Source organism: Oreochromis niloticus, linkage group LG22 (assembly GCF_001858045.2).
Source record: "Oreochromis niloticus isolate F11D_XX linkage group LG22, O_niloticus_UMD_NMBU, whole genome shotgun sequence".
Taxonomy (NCBI): Eukaryota; Metazoa; Chordata; class Actinopteri; order Cichliformes; family Cichlidae; genus Oreochromis; species Oreochromis niloticus.
The window spans coordinates 4,454,093-4,469,736 of record NC_031985.2 but is presented as its reverse complement, the minus strand read 5'-3'; the positions used below and the strand labels follow the sequence as shown (position 1 = coordinate 4,469,736).

Here is a 15,644-nt window from a genome sequence, read left to right as displayed (position 1 = left end):
GCGGCGAGGACGAAGGCTCGGAGGCTGTTACTGGACCAGGTGAAGCTGGGGCCGAAGCTGGACCAGGCGAAGCTGATGACGCTGAAGAGGCTGCAGCTGGTGGGGCAGCCGGAGGCGGCGGTGCTGCAGGCCGGAGCGGTCCCTCGGACCCTCCAGCGGAGACGGGTTGCTGAACGGGCCCCTCGGACCCTCCAGCGGAGACAGGTTGCTGAACGGGCCCCTCGGACCCTCCAGCGGAGACAGGTTGCTGAACGGGCCCCTCGGACCCTCCAGCGGAGACATGAGACGAAGGCCGGAGTGGTCCCTCGGACCCTCCAGCGGAGACAGGTTGCTGAACGGGCCCCTCGGACCCTCCAGCGGAGACATGAGACGAAGGCCGGAGTGGTCCCTCGGACCCTCCAGCGGAGACAGGTTGCTGAACGGGCCCCTCGGACCCTCCAGCGGAGACAGGTTGCTGAACGGGCCCCTCGGACCCTCCAGCGGAGACATGAGACGAAGGCCGGAGCGGTCCCTCGGACCCTCCAGCGGAGACAGGTGGCTGAACGGGCCCCTCGGACCCTCCAGCGGAGACATGAGACGAAGGCCGGAGTGGTCCCTCGGACCCTCCAGCGGAGACAGGTTGCTGAACGGGCCCCTCGGACCCTCCAGCGGAGACATGAGACGAAGGCCGGAGTGGTCCCTCGGACCCTCCAGCGGAGACAGGTTGCTGAACGGGCCCCTCGGACCCTCCAGCGGAGACAGGTTGCTGAACGGGCCCCTCGGACCCTCCAGCGGAGACATGAGACGAAGGCCAGAGTGGTCCCTCGGACCCTCCAGCGGAGACAGGTTGCTGAACGGGCCCCTCGGACCCTCCAGCGGAGACATGAGACGAAGGCCGGAGTGGTCCCTCGGACCCTCCAGCGGAGACAGGTTGCTGAACGGGCCCCTCGGACCCTCCAGCGGAGACATGAGACGAAGGCCGGAGTGGTCCCTCGGACCCTCCAGCGGAGACAGGTTGCTGAACGGGCCCCTCGGACCCTCCAGCGGAGACATGAGACGAAGGCCGGAGCGGTCCCTCGGACCCTCCAGCGGAGACAGGTTGCTGAACGGGCCCCTCGGACCCTCCAGCGGAGACATGAGACGAAGGCCGGAGCGGTCCCTCGGACCCTCCAGCGGAGACAGATGGCTGGACGGGCCCCTCGGACCCTCCAGCGGAGACAGATGGCTGGACGGGCCCCTCGGACCCTCCAGCGGAGACGAGGAAGTGCTGGCCGGGCTCTCCAGAACCCCCAGCGGAGACAGATGGCGGCGTGGGAGCCGCAGAGTGCTGGATGTGCTCACCCGAGCCTCCAGCAGGAGCTGATGTAGGGCCAGAGGTAATTGGGACCCCTGGCTGAATGTGTAGACGACCAGGTGGGTGAGTGTGCAGCAGACGAAGGGACTGAACTGGCACAGCGGACTGAACTGAAGACTGAACTGGAGGTTTAGGAGACTGAGCTAGTGGCACCTGGGCAGGAGAGTGAACAGAAGGCAGTTGAGCTGGGGACTGCACTGCAGGCGACACTGGACACCGAACTAGTGGCTGTAGTAACGGTTGTGGTGAGAGTGGAGTGGGTGGTTGGGTAGATGACTGAGCTAGCGGGGACACAGGGGACTGAGCTAGCGGGGACACAGGGGACTGAGCTAGCGGGGACACAGGGGACTGAGCTAGCGGGGACACAGGGGACTGAGCTAGCGGGGACACAGGGGACTGAGCTAGCGGGGACACAGGGGACTGAGCTAGGGACTGGGCTGCTAACAGAGCGAATGACTGAGCAAGGGACTGTAATACATGTTGTAGGGGCTGTTGTAGCGATGGCAATTGTGACAGAGGCTGAGCTAACTCTTCTGAGCCTTCTGAACATGAAGAATATGGCAGGACAGACTCGCTTGAGCTTACAGTGGATACAGAAACTGGTGCAGGCATCTGCGAGACAGGAGCCGCTCCCACCCGAGGAGTGGGTACGGGTGCAGGAGGAAGCTGAGTGACGGCTGCCCTCACCCTAGGGGCCGGAACAGGCACCGGCAATGGCTGAGCAGCGGCTGCCCCCACCCGAGGAGCTGGTACGGGTGCAGGGACCGACAGAGCCTCAGCCGGCCGGGAAGCCGGAGTAGGGACCAGCTGGACCTCAGCTTTCTCCACCCGAGGGACTGAAATGGGTGCTGAGAAAAGCCGGGCCCGAGCTGCCCTGGGAGAAGAAACACAGGTAGATGGAGAATTATGCTCAGAAAAAACAGTCCTTGCTTGGGCAGGCTCAAAAGGAATCTCCACCGGGTCCACAAAAACAGACCTATCCAAAATAAATTCTGCCTCTCTCCCACAATGTTTTACAGTTTTTCTAGGTCTTGTACTGATAGAGTTCTCGGTTTGAAAAACATTGTCATCTCCCAGCTCAGAGGGAGCAGAGCAGAAAAAGTTCTCCCAGTCTATGTCGTCGTCCAGCAGGGACTCATCGACAGGATCAGGAGTGAGTCTGTTGTTTTTAATGTCCATAGAAGCGGGAGAAAAATAATCATTGTAACTCACCACCGGGAGTTGCTTAACATTGTCCAGTTTATGGCGGCGTGTGCGCCGCTTCCTTCGGGAAGGGGAAGCGGGCGGAGAAAACGGCTGAGCCTCCGGCATGCAGAACGGCGACACCGAGGCTGGAGCGTGGGCATCTGAAGAGACGCAGAGAATGCCCACCTGAAGCGACCGCGACTTGGGTGCAGGTGAAGCCGCAGGTGGGGGCTTTCGGCAGCTCCAGGGACCACCGAGAGCCAGACGAGTTCCTCGGAAAATCCGCCCATAGTCAGGAGTGCGCCACGGCCTCAAACGGAGCTCCTCCTCCAGCTCGGCAAAGGCAGCATCCTGACGCTCACGCAGCTGAGAGCGGTTTGCTGGGTCCATGTAATGGTCGCGTTCTTCTGTCATGTTTCGCTGTGTGGCAGGCAGGGATTGGACCCAAACGCAAACTCACGGGGACAGAACTTGAACTCAAAAGCACAGCTTTATTGCTGGAAAACAGATCTCAAACAATACAAAACTAAACTGGGAAAACTAATCATAATGCATACCAGGAGACACGGGGAGAATCACACACAGCATGAGGGAGAACGCGACACTGACACAGGGAAACACAGGGCTAAAATACACTGGGAGGTAACGAGGGGAATGAGACACAGAAGGGGAGCACAGCTGGGAGAAATCAGAACTGACGAGACGAAGGAGCAAAGTAGAATACACTCACAAGAGACATGGACCTTCAAAGTAAAACAGGAAGTAGCACAGACGCAAACTAGACTAGGGGAGACAGAGCAACTAAGAAACACAGAACAACAACAAAGAGACACAGAGGGCAGCTATTAAATACTCAGAGAACAAAAGAGAATACAAGAAAGCCAAACTAAGACACTAGACTAAAGAATAAACTGGGGAACAAAGGGAACTAAGATCATAATACAAAACTCAGAGACACAAGAAACTCAAAACACTGGGTCACCGACCCAGGACCGTGACACGGGAGTGCAAACAAACATAAACAAACAGGGAGACGGAGAAAGAAATGAGAAAGAGCACAACCAACACTACCAACAGAACATATTACTTTATCAAGACTCCCCAGACCCAGGCTGTGACAATTAAGAAGACTGGATAACATGATGCATTAAAATCTATGATCATATCAAATAACCTTGAAGAATTACTGAACTGATCACTCAAAATTATTTCAATCTTATAAGAGAGGATCCTTTTTCTTCCTTCTTTGGTGACCTGCTGGAACTGAGGACATTTTTCTTCAGCAAATTCATTTTTCTGATTGCATTTATGACTTTTCACATCTTTCCATTTATCATTCCTTTCATTGATCCTTGTTTTTTTATTAATAAAAAAGTTAATTTCTGCATTCATCATTTGTACCTCCAATAATCATGTGTAGTAATACTGAGATCAATAATTCAATTGATAGTTTGGACTAAATAACTTATGAATGTGACCCACTGCAGAATTAAACTACCAACAGGCCGAGGTTACAGAAAGAACAACCTGTTTTCTAAATATCAAGATCATTTCTTTTAGTGTGAACAGACATTTAATAATTAACATAATTACAATATTAAAGAAATCTCTCTTAAAAATAAAACAACAGTACTCTTATACAAGAATCAGAATTTACAAGTATTAAAGAAACAAATGAATCTGCTGTATTTTGTAACCTTTTGTGGATCCTCAGCCTTCAGGCACACAGGCCTAGTGTCCCCCCGTCAACTTCCAGTCACGAGGGGAAAATGTGTTTCCCTTGACCAGTTGGTGTTGCTGGAGTTTGTGGCTCCTACTGGTCGTAGTTAGAGCCAACAAACTCTTACTGCTGGCTCAAATCAGTTGCAATGAGGGCGGTTTGGTCACTAGCAGATCACTGCAGTCGCTGACTTGTCTGCAAACACTCGTTAATTCACCATGCAGGGGTAGTGAAACTTGTTAAAGTGCAACGCAAACAGGAAATAGAAAATGGATGATGCAGCTGAGTAATCTACAAACACATGCAGGTACTACAGGTTAGTAACATTTACTAAACAAATTTCCACTTCCCAGTTTTAACATTTTCAGGTGAGATTTTCTGTTAATTTCTTTATCACAGGCCTGACTCACAGTGTGCAGCTTGACAGTGTGAAAGAAGGACAGACTGACACTATGAACATGTGAAACATCCTGCATGGACATGGAAAAGACGTGAACCACCAGTTTCCATCCACTGGAGGATTTTGGGAATAATATTTGTTCTGCTGAAGGACAGAAATGAGGACAAAGTGATCCCATATTTCTGAATGTTCAGTGAGACATTATGAAACTGAACAAGCCAAACTGTATCTGTAAAGTTGTTGGTGACTGTAAATGTTTGTGGTTTTCATTTGTAGTTTGACTGAAGGTAATTTTCCTTGAAGCAAATTAATTAATAAAAACAACTAAAACAAAGTAAATATGTGGTTTCATGCATTTTTCTGAAGTCTGAAGACAGTTTAAACTCAAAGGTAGAATTGTGTGAACTTAGAAGCTTATCCACAGAAATTTGGAAGCCTAAAGAAAATATCACATGAGACTCATTCTGACGTCAACAGAGTAACAGGGATTCTTGTTGATGGCTGCTTGGCTTGAAATGCTACTGATTTAGCATCAGTGTGTGAGCTAATGATAGTGAAGCTGTTTATGAAATTTGTGCCTGAGTTCTTCTGTGGCTGATCTAAATGAACAGAAGGTGTCCTCTTTGCAGAAGGCAGATGAGTTCACACTAATGCACTAAGTGACTTTATTGATCCTGAACTCTGCTCTGATTGGCTGAAAGCTGCTAACATGAAGGATAAAGGCCTCATTTTCAAATGTTTGTTGTCTGAACATGAAGACGAGAAAAAAATGAAAAACTCTCATAAGAGCTGAATGCAAAACTGGATATACTTGACTTTAAACTGATTCGATTTCTGGTTTGAAATTATTTATTTTTCCATTTAAAGTTGTATCTATTTATTAAAAGGACACCTGGAGAACCACGCTGACACTAAACTGACTGAGATCAGTGTTTGTTTTCTTAAAACGAATCATTTTAATAATCTTTAGAAATCGTTGAGCTATAGGGTGACTGAGTGTTGAGATTTGTTTCTTTTATTTAAAGACAGTGTGTCTGTGATCCATTATGAAGCTGAGGTCAAAGTTCATGATCAAGCATCTTCTAACTACTCAAAGATTCACAGTAACAACTGTGACAGTTTGAGATTTCGAGTGGGTAGAAAGCAGTTTCCAACATAATAATCATTTAACAATGAACTTTTGATCTTTGACTTTTATGATGACAAATTCAGTCCCTTCATGAAATTGTGTTTGTGCTCATTGAACTGTGTCAGTCTCTGCTGCAGCTGGAAGTTACTGCAGTTTCTGTTCAGTCTGACTGAGGGAGGTTTTTGTACGACTGCACTGTGTCAACACATCTTTACTGTTCAACTAGTGAAAACTCTGACAGTAATAAACTGCTGCATCTTCAGCCTGGACTCCACTGATGGTCAGAGTGAAGTCAGAGTTTGATCCACTGCCTGTAAAACGATCTGGAATCCCTGATGCTCGAGTGCTAGACTTATAAATGAGCAGTTTAGGAACTCCTCCATCTTTCTGTTGGTACCAGGATAAATAATGATTGTTGCTATAAACATAAACATTCTGACTGGTCCTACACTTGATGCTCACAGATCCTCCCACAGCAGAGCTCACTGCTCCAGGCTGAGTCACTGTGATCTGTCCTCTGGACTCTGAGGATACAGAGACAAAAACATAAAGCAGCTTCATGGTTTTGTGGGCTTCATTTCAGAGGGACAGATGTTGATAGAGGAGAGGAGTTTGATTCTCTGGACTTTACCTGTGAAGCAGCAGCAGAGGAGAGTCCAGATGAGGACGCAGATCAAAGTCATGTTTTTGATGAGGAGGATTTCTGTGGCTTCTGTTGTGATGAAGGACAGCTGTCAGTCATCCAGTGTTCAACTCTCAGGACTATAAACTCTCCCAGAGCACTGGAGCATGGTGCTGCTGATGCAAAGTGCCTCTCTATGGAAATGATCTGAGTAAGTCTAAAGGCACAATGTGAAAAAGTAAAGGCCTGGACTTTTCCATTTGTTTTTACAACATTCTGTACGCCAAGTAGATCCTGATGGGTTTGAAGAACTACTAACTGATTATATTTAAAATAAATTAATTTAACAGTTGCTCTTAGCCAAGATGTAGAGATGTTAGTGTTACGTCCCTCTGCAGCCTCTAATCTGCTCAGTGTTCAGCTGGTGCTAATTGGCCACACCTAGTCAGGTGTGCATAAAAGCTTACCTGAGGCAAGCTTCCCAGAAGCTCACTTGCTTTTGCCTTGGTGTTACCAGCCATTTTAGTCAACCTCCTATGCCATTTTAAGAAAAACCTCTTCTCATACTCACTCTGATATTCATCTCATCACATTTTTTCTGAATTCCTTCGTTCATGTTTGTAGCATTAAATATTTCATGGAAAGCATTTAGTCAGTGACTTTATGGTGGTGGGTTACTTACATTTATACAGATACATTGATTCAAGTAACTTTTTGAGTAAATTTTTCTTGCTGGTGAAGATCATGTGACAGAACTGAAAGCTTCACTTAACTGAAACCACTTGTGCCACTGTGCTGGTATTTGGAAAGAATGTGTTAGCATTATTATTATCATTTGTATAAATGCAGTTATAGTCACTGTATGTATAGTACTATTAAGTGAGATATGCTATTTGACTTATTGGAAACACATTTTTAAATTAAGCAAAACATTTCATTAGTTTTGTTTGCGATGTTGTTGATAATTAAGGTTTCTGATGACAATGCCAATTTTAAAATGTTGCTATAGGACACCATTCAGATGGCTGTGATCCAAAATTAAATTGGGTTCAAACAGCATGAATTAGATGTTTGTTTTTGTTTGTTTGTTTTTTGATGATGGTAACTGCACCAGTTTTACATTTAATTTCAAGATTTCAGAAACATGAGCAGCCCAAACACCCAGGATTGCAGGCAGATGAATGAATACAAATGCTCCTCACTGAAATTAGACATAAACTTAATTCTATTTTAACTGAACAGGTTACACTGCAACAGACTGACAACCTGTCCAGGCTGTACCTGCCTCATGGCCCTGAACTGGATAAGCAGAAAAGAATGGATGGAATAGGATTGATGAACAGATGAAGCAACTGTTGCTGAATTGAGTTTGTATTTCATTCCAGGTTTAAAGGATATCACAGCACTGAAACTGCACATTTAAATGTATTAAATGTCCATCACTGTCTCAGGGGATTTTCCCATTTTAATGCTTTCAGACCTCAGTGCTGACTTTGATACAGTAGATGATGGTATCCTGGTATCCTTCTCTCTTACTTGGTGCATATTATTGGCAGTAGGAACCATACAGGGAACCACACTGCAATATGTGGTTAACAGACTTAGGTGAAAACATGCTGAGAAACTAGTATAACAGATACAACATGATTTCCTCCATTACCATCCACCTCCAACATATATTACAGTTTCTCTAAGTCGCTTTGGAGTACAAAAGGACAGCTATATAATGCGATGTCTTCTGTGTGAGCCAAAGCAAACCGACGTCTCAGCGTACAAAAACTCAACATCTAACCTGAGGAAACATGTTGCGGTAAGTTTGCTTTAAATTTCTTTTTTTAGCTGTGGTTAAGTGGATGTCAGTCTTACAGCCGCTGTGTCGAGCTTGATTCCTTGAGAGTCGGTGTACTACAACTTTTTGATGTGTCCATAGTCCAACACACATGAATTAAATGGCTGAATTTTGCCACCTCAGCATGCAGTCAAGTACCATAGAGTCTTGCTAATGTCCTAATAAGCAATAATTCGGCGTGTCGTGGTGAGGACATGTTTAATAGTTTCAGGACACTGGCCCTCGAAGACTGGAGCTTGACACCCGTGGGTTACAGAATCACAGTCTTAGGTCTTGCCCATATTAAAAATGAGATGATTTAAAAAAGAAAATGCACATATCCAGAATCACTCCCTTTCTCCTAGAAACTACATTAGTAATTAAGCCGTTTTAATATTTTTCTTTTCTCCACAAGTGACTTTTTGTCCTGACTCTTGCTTCAGAGAAGTACAGTTATAAGGTGTAGAACTTTATGAGGAAAAGCTAAAGTTGAACATGACAGGAGGGTTAAAAATATGGGATCATCTTTTTTTTTCTCTTTTTTTCTAAGAACTGTATAGAAATTGCTTAGTCACATGTCATTTCATGGTCTATTTTTTTCTGCCAACAGAGGGTTCACTCCAACAAATTGAGGATGTATACGGAATTAATGGACAGCCACAGAAAACGAAAGTCATCCTCTTCTACCGAGCCACCTATGAAGAACGCAAAACTTACAGACTCTTTCACTGGCTCTAGGCGAATAACACAAGCAACATTTGACAAGCTTCTGCTTACGTTTGTATGTGAGGCCAACCAACCATTTTCTATAGTTGAGACATCGTCCTTCAAGACTATGATGGAAACCTTGCAACCTCAGTGTACAGTAATGACAAGGAAAACATTGTGCTCAAAAATACAAGACGCTGTGAAGAACATGAAAAGCATAATCATCAAAAAACTGAGCACTGTGAACTATGTAGCTACTTAGGAGTGACTTGTCACTGGATAAATGACATCTCTTTAGAAAGGCATTCTGCTGCACTGGCTTGTAGACCTCTTAAAGGTTCACACACATTTGATGTTCTTGCTGCTGCATTAGAGGAAATCCATTCAGAGTATTACATCAGAGAAAAAGTGACCCGGACGACAACAGACAGTGGTTCAAACTTCTTGAAGGCCTTTCGATTATATGGTGAGGACAAAGAGGAAGAAACAACCAATTGGCAGGAGGATAGTGGGTCTATCCTTGATGATGCAGAAGACAGTGAGTTAGAGGTGGAGTATCAAGATGTGTTTGCCGTTTTGGATGACAACACAGGTATGGAGTACCAGCTTCCAAGGCACCAAAAGTGTGCATGTCATCTACTCAATCTTATATCAACAGTTGATGCCACTGCTGCAGAAGCTACCAATGATACATACAAGAGACTGTCTCGGTCTGCTTTTGCAAAATGTCATGCTCTGTGGAATAAAACCAGCAGGTCAATCATGGCTTATGATTGACCTGCTGGTGTGGAACGTGAGTGCAAGTTGCAGTTTCTTCGACCCAATCAAACTCGTTGGAGCTCCCTTTTCCTTGCTGTGGAAAGACTTGTGCGCATTCATAAAGAGCAAGGAGAGAAAGCAATCCGCAATGTTTGCACGGCATTAAAGATAAAGATGTAAGTTGATGGAACTTGTTTTTAAATATTAAATTGTGACTAATGTGTGAATCCACCCCTTTTTTTTTAAGTGACTGTGACTGACACTGAAAAATGTAAATATTATCAATTACTTATAGTTTTACTGTCTCATTTTGCAATCATTTGCAAATTTTACAGACAATTCACAGTTATTACATTGCTGTAGAAATGGCTATGACCTATTTCTGTTTTTACACCTTTTTTAGGTTCAATCCTGCTGAAATGGGATTTTTGGTTGAGTACACTGCTGTGATGAAGCCTGTTGCCATGGCCCTTAATATCCTCCAAGGGGAATCATCTGTGCACATGGGCTTCTTGCTGCCAACACTTTACCAGTTGCTGGAGAAGCTGAGGAAGCTGGAGTCATCTTGCAAAATGTGTAGATCTCTTGTTGATGCGCTGTGGGATGGAATCCAGAAACGTTTTGGAGAAATGATGAAAGACCCTGAGCTGATTGCAGCTGCAATACTAATACCAAGATTCAGAACATCATGGACCACAGAGGAGAGCATCTTAAAAGCTGGTAAATATGCATGTTATCCATTAAGTTGTGAGCCACTAGATTTTGACTTATAATGACTTTTCTTGTTACTGTGATTTGGGATTATAGTGTTAGTTAGGGGGCAAAAAAGGCTGACAAAAGTTAGGGAAAAAAACATTTCCAGTGTGATAAAATTTTTCATGCCAAACATCAGCAGCTCGGCAGTCTATACAGCACACTAATGCACAGACCTAACCATACATCTTTCCACAGGTCTGACCTTCATCAGACATCAACTAGACACAGAGTTGGGTGAGGCCAGCACAAACAGCAGCCTATCTGATGAAGATAACTTCTTTGGGTCCATGGGGTCAGGAAATCCAGAAGCAGGGGAGCTGGAGAGGTACCTTTCATGTCCATTCACTGGAGGTATGGATGTATTGCATGGCTTTCCTCAGATCAAGAAGCTGTCAGTCAAAGTCAACACAGCTCTTCCTGCATCTACAGCCTGTGAGACTTTTTAGTCATGCAGGACTCCTGTTCACTGCCAAACGGTCACAGCTGCACAGCAAGAACCTTGAGAGCAAACTGCTGCTGAAGCTGAACCACCATTTCACTGACTGAAGAAACAATTTATTATTATTTAAAGTGAGCCATACACATATGTACATCCACATAGTGGAAATTTGTATTTGTCTTTTATAATTAGTTTTAATGTGTGTGTGTGTGTGTGTTTGTTTGTTTTTTTTGTTTTTGTTTTTTAATTCCTGCTGTCCGCCTTGGGAATAAACTTTTCCTGATTATACCTGTTGCATCTCTGTGTCATTTGTTTCTGATTTACTTAATCCCTCCTTGTATTTAAAAGAACCACCCCTCGTATGACATTCTGGCGCATCAGCTGTAGTCTGTTATGTTGAAGTTGCCTCGTTCTAATGTTTTCTCTGACGCTGCTGTAAATGCGAATATATATTTACTGTGGGTTTTGCTTGAAAAAGCTTTACGTTGTGAAAAACTGAAATCTTGAAATTAGAATTGTTGTGCCTTATTTTGTGGATCCTTTTACATATATTCTTTTTGAAAATACTAAAATTTGTATATTTATTTATTTTTGATTGTCTGATAGCATTCATTTATAAAATAAATCGGACATTTCAAACAGTTACTCACTACTTACTCAGTACTTGAGTAGCCTTTTCACCAAGTACTTTTTTACTCTTACTCGAGTAACTTTTTTTGAAGACTACTTTTTACTTTTACTTGAGTAATAATTTTTTTTAAGTAATGATACTCTTACTTGAGTACAATTTTTGGATACTCGACCCACCTCTGCTTATATTGTATAATTTTGGTCAATCCATGTGACTTATAACCTCAGTTTCCTGTTCTTAGGTGAGAGGCCCTGCAGTGCAGTCTTCTACTGCTGTAGCCCATCTGCTTCAAGGTCACATGTGCTTGCAGAGATGCTCGTCTGCATCTTGTTTGTTACAAATGGTTGATTGAGTTACTGTTGTTACTGAGTTACTGTTGCCTTCCTATAAACACTAAACTTTCAGACCAAAACAGTATCTTAGGGGAATCTAAGCAGAAAACATTTGAGAAAAATTTCTTAAAAAGATTATTTTAATTGCGAAAACAAGACAAACCACAACAACCAACATAAGCATAAGTAACAGTAAATAATAAATAAATATTGAATGTTATTGAGCAGCATACAGTACTGATATGCTTAGAGGCACAGCCAAACAAGAGAGTGTGTGTGAGCGTGTTTGATTTCATAAGGTTTCTCCATTTAAGTGTGGGTGTAGGAGCCATAGCCTTCCCCCCCAGGACATGAAGCAGGCATGGAGAGGACCCTGGCCCCAGACAGCCAGAGACCCCGTAGTACAAGAGCCCAAGGAGGACCACTGCAGGGGCAATCATGCCACCTATCTAGAAAAGACCTGGGGACTCCCCCGGACGGGGGTGACCAAGCAACCATGGTGCAGAAGCCACAGGAGGCTGCAGCAACAACCCCACAGGCTCAGCCGGCAGGCGGCTACTCCAGATCAGCCCAATCCTTGAGCCCAGATACTTCAGATCCGAGGGCCCTAAACACCCCAGAATGGGCCCGACCAAGCCAGGGGGGACAGGCCCCGCCAAGCAGCCAGTACACACCCGAGCACCCAGGCCTGGACACCAAGAACAACCAGTGAACCAGTGAGTGGGGGCATCAGCCCCTTGGAGAGTGGTGAGGCGAGATAGCCCCCCCAAACCTGGGGGGCCTTGAGACGTTCCCACAGAGGTGGAATCTAAGACCCGACATGACACATAGACAAACAGGCATTCCCATCCTTATATACACATATGCAAATAGTCACACACTCATTCAAAGACAAAGAGAACTGAACACAGAACACACACTCACACTCTCCATGCAGGAAACATCAGTAGATGGAGTTTTCTTCTTTTTCTTACTTTTACTGGTGAAGATATTTGTGGTGTGAATAAGGCACGGCAGGTCCAGTGATCAGTGTTTTGAGCCATCTTTATTGATTTGCATCACACCACAACACACCAACCCCTGATTCTCCGTGTTTTTAACTCGGCGGGCGTGATTAAGGATGCCGTGCAGGTGCGTCCGCCCTCCCTGCACGGCACCGCAGACCACGCCCCATCACAATATTTTAAAAAACACCAGAAGATTGATATTAAATTCATGTTGGTGAAACTCCATCTGCTGAAGAAAATCATTAGTTTTTACTGAAGTCTTCACACCTTCACAATGTTTTGTCAATTTCTGTTGAACTGAAACAATTAGTCTTATTGTATTTGTTCAGTTTTTTTCTTTTAATATAGGTTTACTATGTAGCCCAATGCATGTCTCCTTTTATTACCATGGTATTGTTTTTTTCTTCAATCATGACAGTTTTTACATTTGCAGTAATATTTTAGATTAGGTTTGGGGTAAATGTTCATCATAAAGCTATGTTGATTTTTATTATTTAGTCCAGCTGAGAGACTGTATAACAAATACAAAGATGTCTGTTATTGTCTGTTTCAGTGCAAAGATGAAGTCAGACACACAGAAACTGTGACACACTGGGTTGTTTGACTTGTTGGCCAATCAGACAGGATGGTCAGTGTCAGGGTCGTTACTAAAAAGAGTACAACATGAACCTGAGGCTACAGTCCCACACACTGACGTGAATCCCTGTCCTAATAAAGACGTACATATGATCTTTCTTTTAATATTAAGATAACACGATTTGTTCCAAGTGATCACTAATGTCATTAAACAGTTCAGTCTTGAGCTGAGTGATCTCTTCCAGGATGACAGGAAGTACTAGAGATCAATGAATGTTTGAATGAGAATAAAAATGATGTGATTCTCTATGTTTTCTACAGTCACCTGAGCTCGACACAGTTGAACATCTCTGGGAGATTTTGGAGCGATGTGTTGGACAGAGGTCTCTACATGTTTTTGGAGAATGTCCTTCATCCCTCCAGCAGAGTTCACAGTCTTCGTCTTGCTGTTCAGTGCTGGTTCAATACCATTGTATGTTTGTGTCCTTTGTCAATATAAATGCATCTTTGTATGGAGTGGATCAGCCAGTTTATCAGCGCATCAAACACAAATATATTTAATTTTTCTATATTTATGAATATTGTCTGTAAAAATGTAGGAAATCAAGAAAGACTTCATTTACACTTAAATTTAATTAAGATTTAAATTTCCTTTAATTGGATCCACTGTGTTATTCTGAGATTTTGATGTCAGAAAAAGTCCAAAGACATCAAAGTCAAAAGTTTTAGATTCCACATAAATAATTTATTATTTAAATGTGATGCACTGTAATATTTTCAGTTTTCACATCAGCTGTAAAAATTAAACAGTGAATTATTTTGTTGAGTTTGTTTGTTTCAGAGTCAGAGAGCCGTGTCTCTCTACAGTCAGAGGTTTTTGTACGGCGGCTCAATGAGTTTGTATCACTGTGGTGGACTTTTGGTGGAGGAACCAGACTGAATGTTGGAAGTAAGTTAATTAAACTGTGTTTGTTATGAAACATTTTATCATTTTCTTTTATGACTATTTGTTAGACTACCTAGATGAGAGAAGAAGTATTTTTCTGTTTAAAATCATTTTGTTTTTGATGTTTGTCCTTTTTACTGGACTAATTCAGATGAGCTCTGCAAGATTCTCTTGTTTAATCTACATTTCTGTCACAGTAAAATATATGTAGACAAGAGTAAACTTCATCATCTTATGATTAGTTTGTAAATTTCCACCACATCAGCTTCTGTTTGGATGAGTTAAAGTTTGCTTTCTGATGTTTTTATCGTGTCAGATGTTTCAGATTTAGTTTTAAATCATGTGAGCTGTTCAATAACATTTCAAATCTATATGAATGAGTAGCTGCTCTGTGCTTGTGTCCACTCATTTCTTCAGTCATCCATGATTTAGACTTCTAATCATTTTAAAGCTAAACTTCTGCTGTAAATGTTTCCACATCTGCTTCTTTTATTTCCAGTGTAGTTTGAACATATTTCAGGTCAAACTGTGTGATGATTCTCTCTGTGCTGATATGCATAAGAGGTTTCTTAAAGGGAAGTGAAACAATGTGTCAGTGAATGACTGGTGGAGCAGAAAAAACACCTGACAGAAACTTCTTAACGGAGAAATTCAAATTGTGGTTCCTGTCCTCTAAGCTGTTTGGTGTTTCCTAGGTGATACCCGCCCCGCCCTGACAGTGCTGCCCCCCTCCAACAAGGAGCTGGAGAATGGGAAGGCCACGCTCATGTGTGTGGCCAACAAGGGCTTCCCCTCAGACTGGAGTCTGTCCTGGAAGACGAGCGACAGCAGTGGCAGCAGCAGCATCAGAGGGGAGGAGAGCAGGACTCCTGGAGTGCTGCAGAATGACGGCCTCTACAGCTGGAGCAGCACCCTGACGCTCACTGCAGACCAGTGGGGGAAGGTGGGCTCTGTGACCTGTGAGGCCACCCAGGGCTCCCAGACTCTGGTCTCAGAGATACTGAGGAGAGACCAGTGTTCCCAGTCCTGATGTCAATCACTGAGTCTTTGATGCTGTTTTTCTTCTGTCTCTTTGTTTCTTTTTGTTTGCTAATTAAAAAAAAAAAATAAAACATCAAGTAGTCTCATTTTCCATCCCATAATGACAAAAATCATAGCAACAATCTCCTCTAGTTTCATCCTTTTGTGTCTGTTGTAAAGCTGATATTTCAACCTTTTAAAAGAATAAAAATGTAACGAGGAAACATGTTCTTCGACTCTGAGTTTCATAAAT

The 15,644-nt window shown here is 43.8% G+C and overlaps 1 long non-coding RNA gene and 3 gene segments (V, D, J or C); 3 read left to right on the top strand and 1 right to left on the bottom strand.

Annotated features, from left to right (window-relative positions):
- LOC102076925 (Ig kappa-b4 chain C region-like) overlaps positions 1 to 15,489 on the top strand; it is a 489,463-nt gene extending 473,974 nt beyond the window's left edge. The window contains 1 exon segment of the C gene segment in view: positions 15,067 to 15,489. Within this exon segment, the coding sequence occupies positions 15,067 to 15,401 (335 nt within the window).
- The window catches only part of LOC100695241 (Ig kappa chain V-III region CBPC 101-like), a 201,447-nt gene that overhangs the window by 7,366 nt on the left and 178,437 nt on the right, over positions 1 to 15,644 (bottom strand).
- LOC102076541 (Ig kappa chain V-V region MOPC 21-like) overlaps positions 1 to 15,644 on the top strand; it is an 811,057-nt gene that overhangs the window by 710,279 nt on the left and 85,134 nt on the right.
- Positions 8,092 to 8,968, top strand: LOC112843418 (uncharacterized). Its single transcript, XR_003215737.1, has 2 exons — positions 8,092 to 8,199; positions 8,828 to 8,968. It is a non-coding gene; the product is annotated as an uncharacterized LOC112843418 (long non-coding RNA).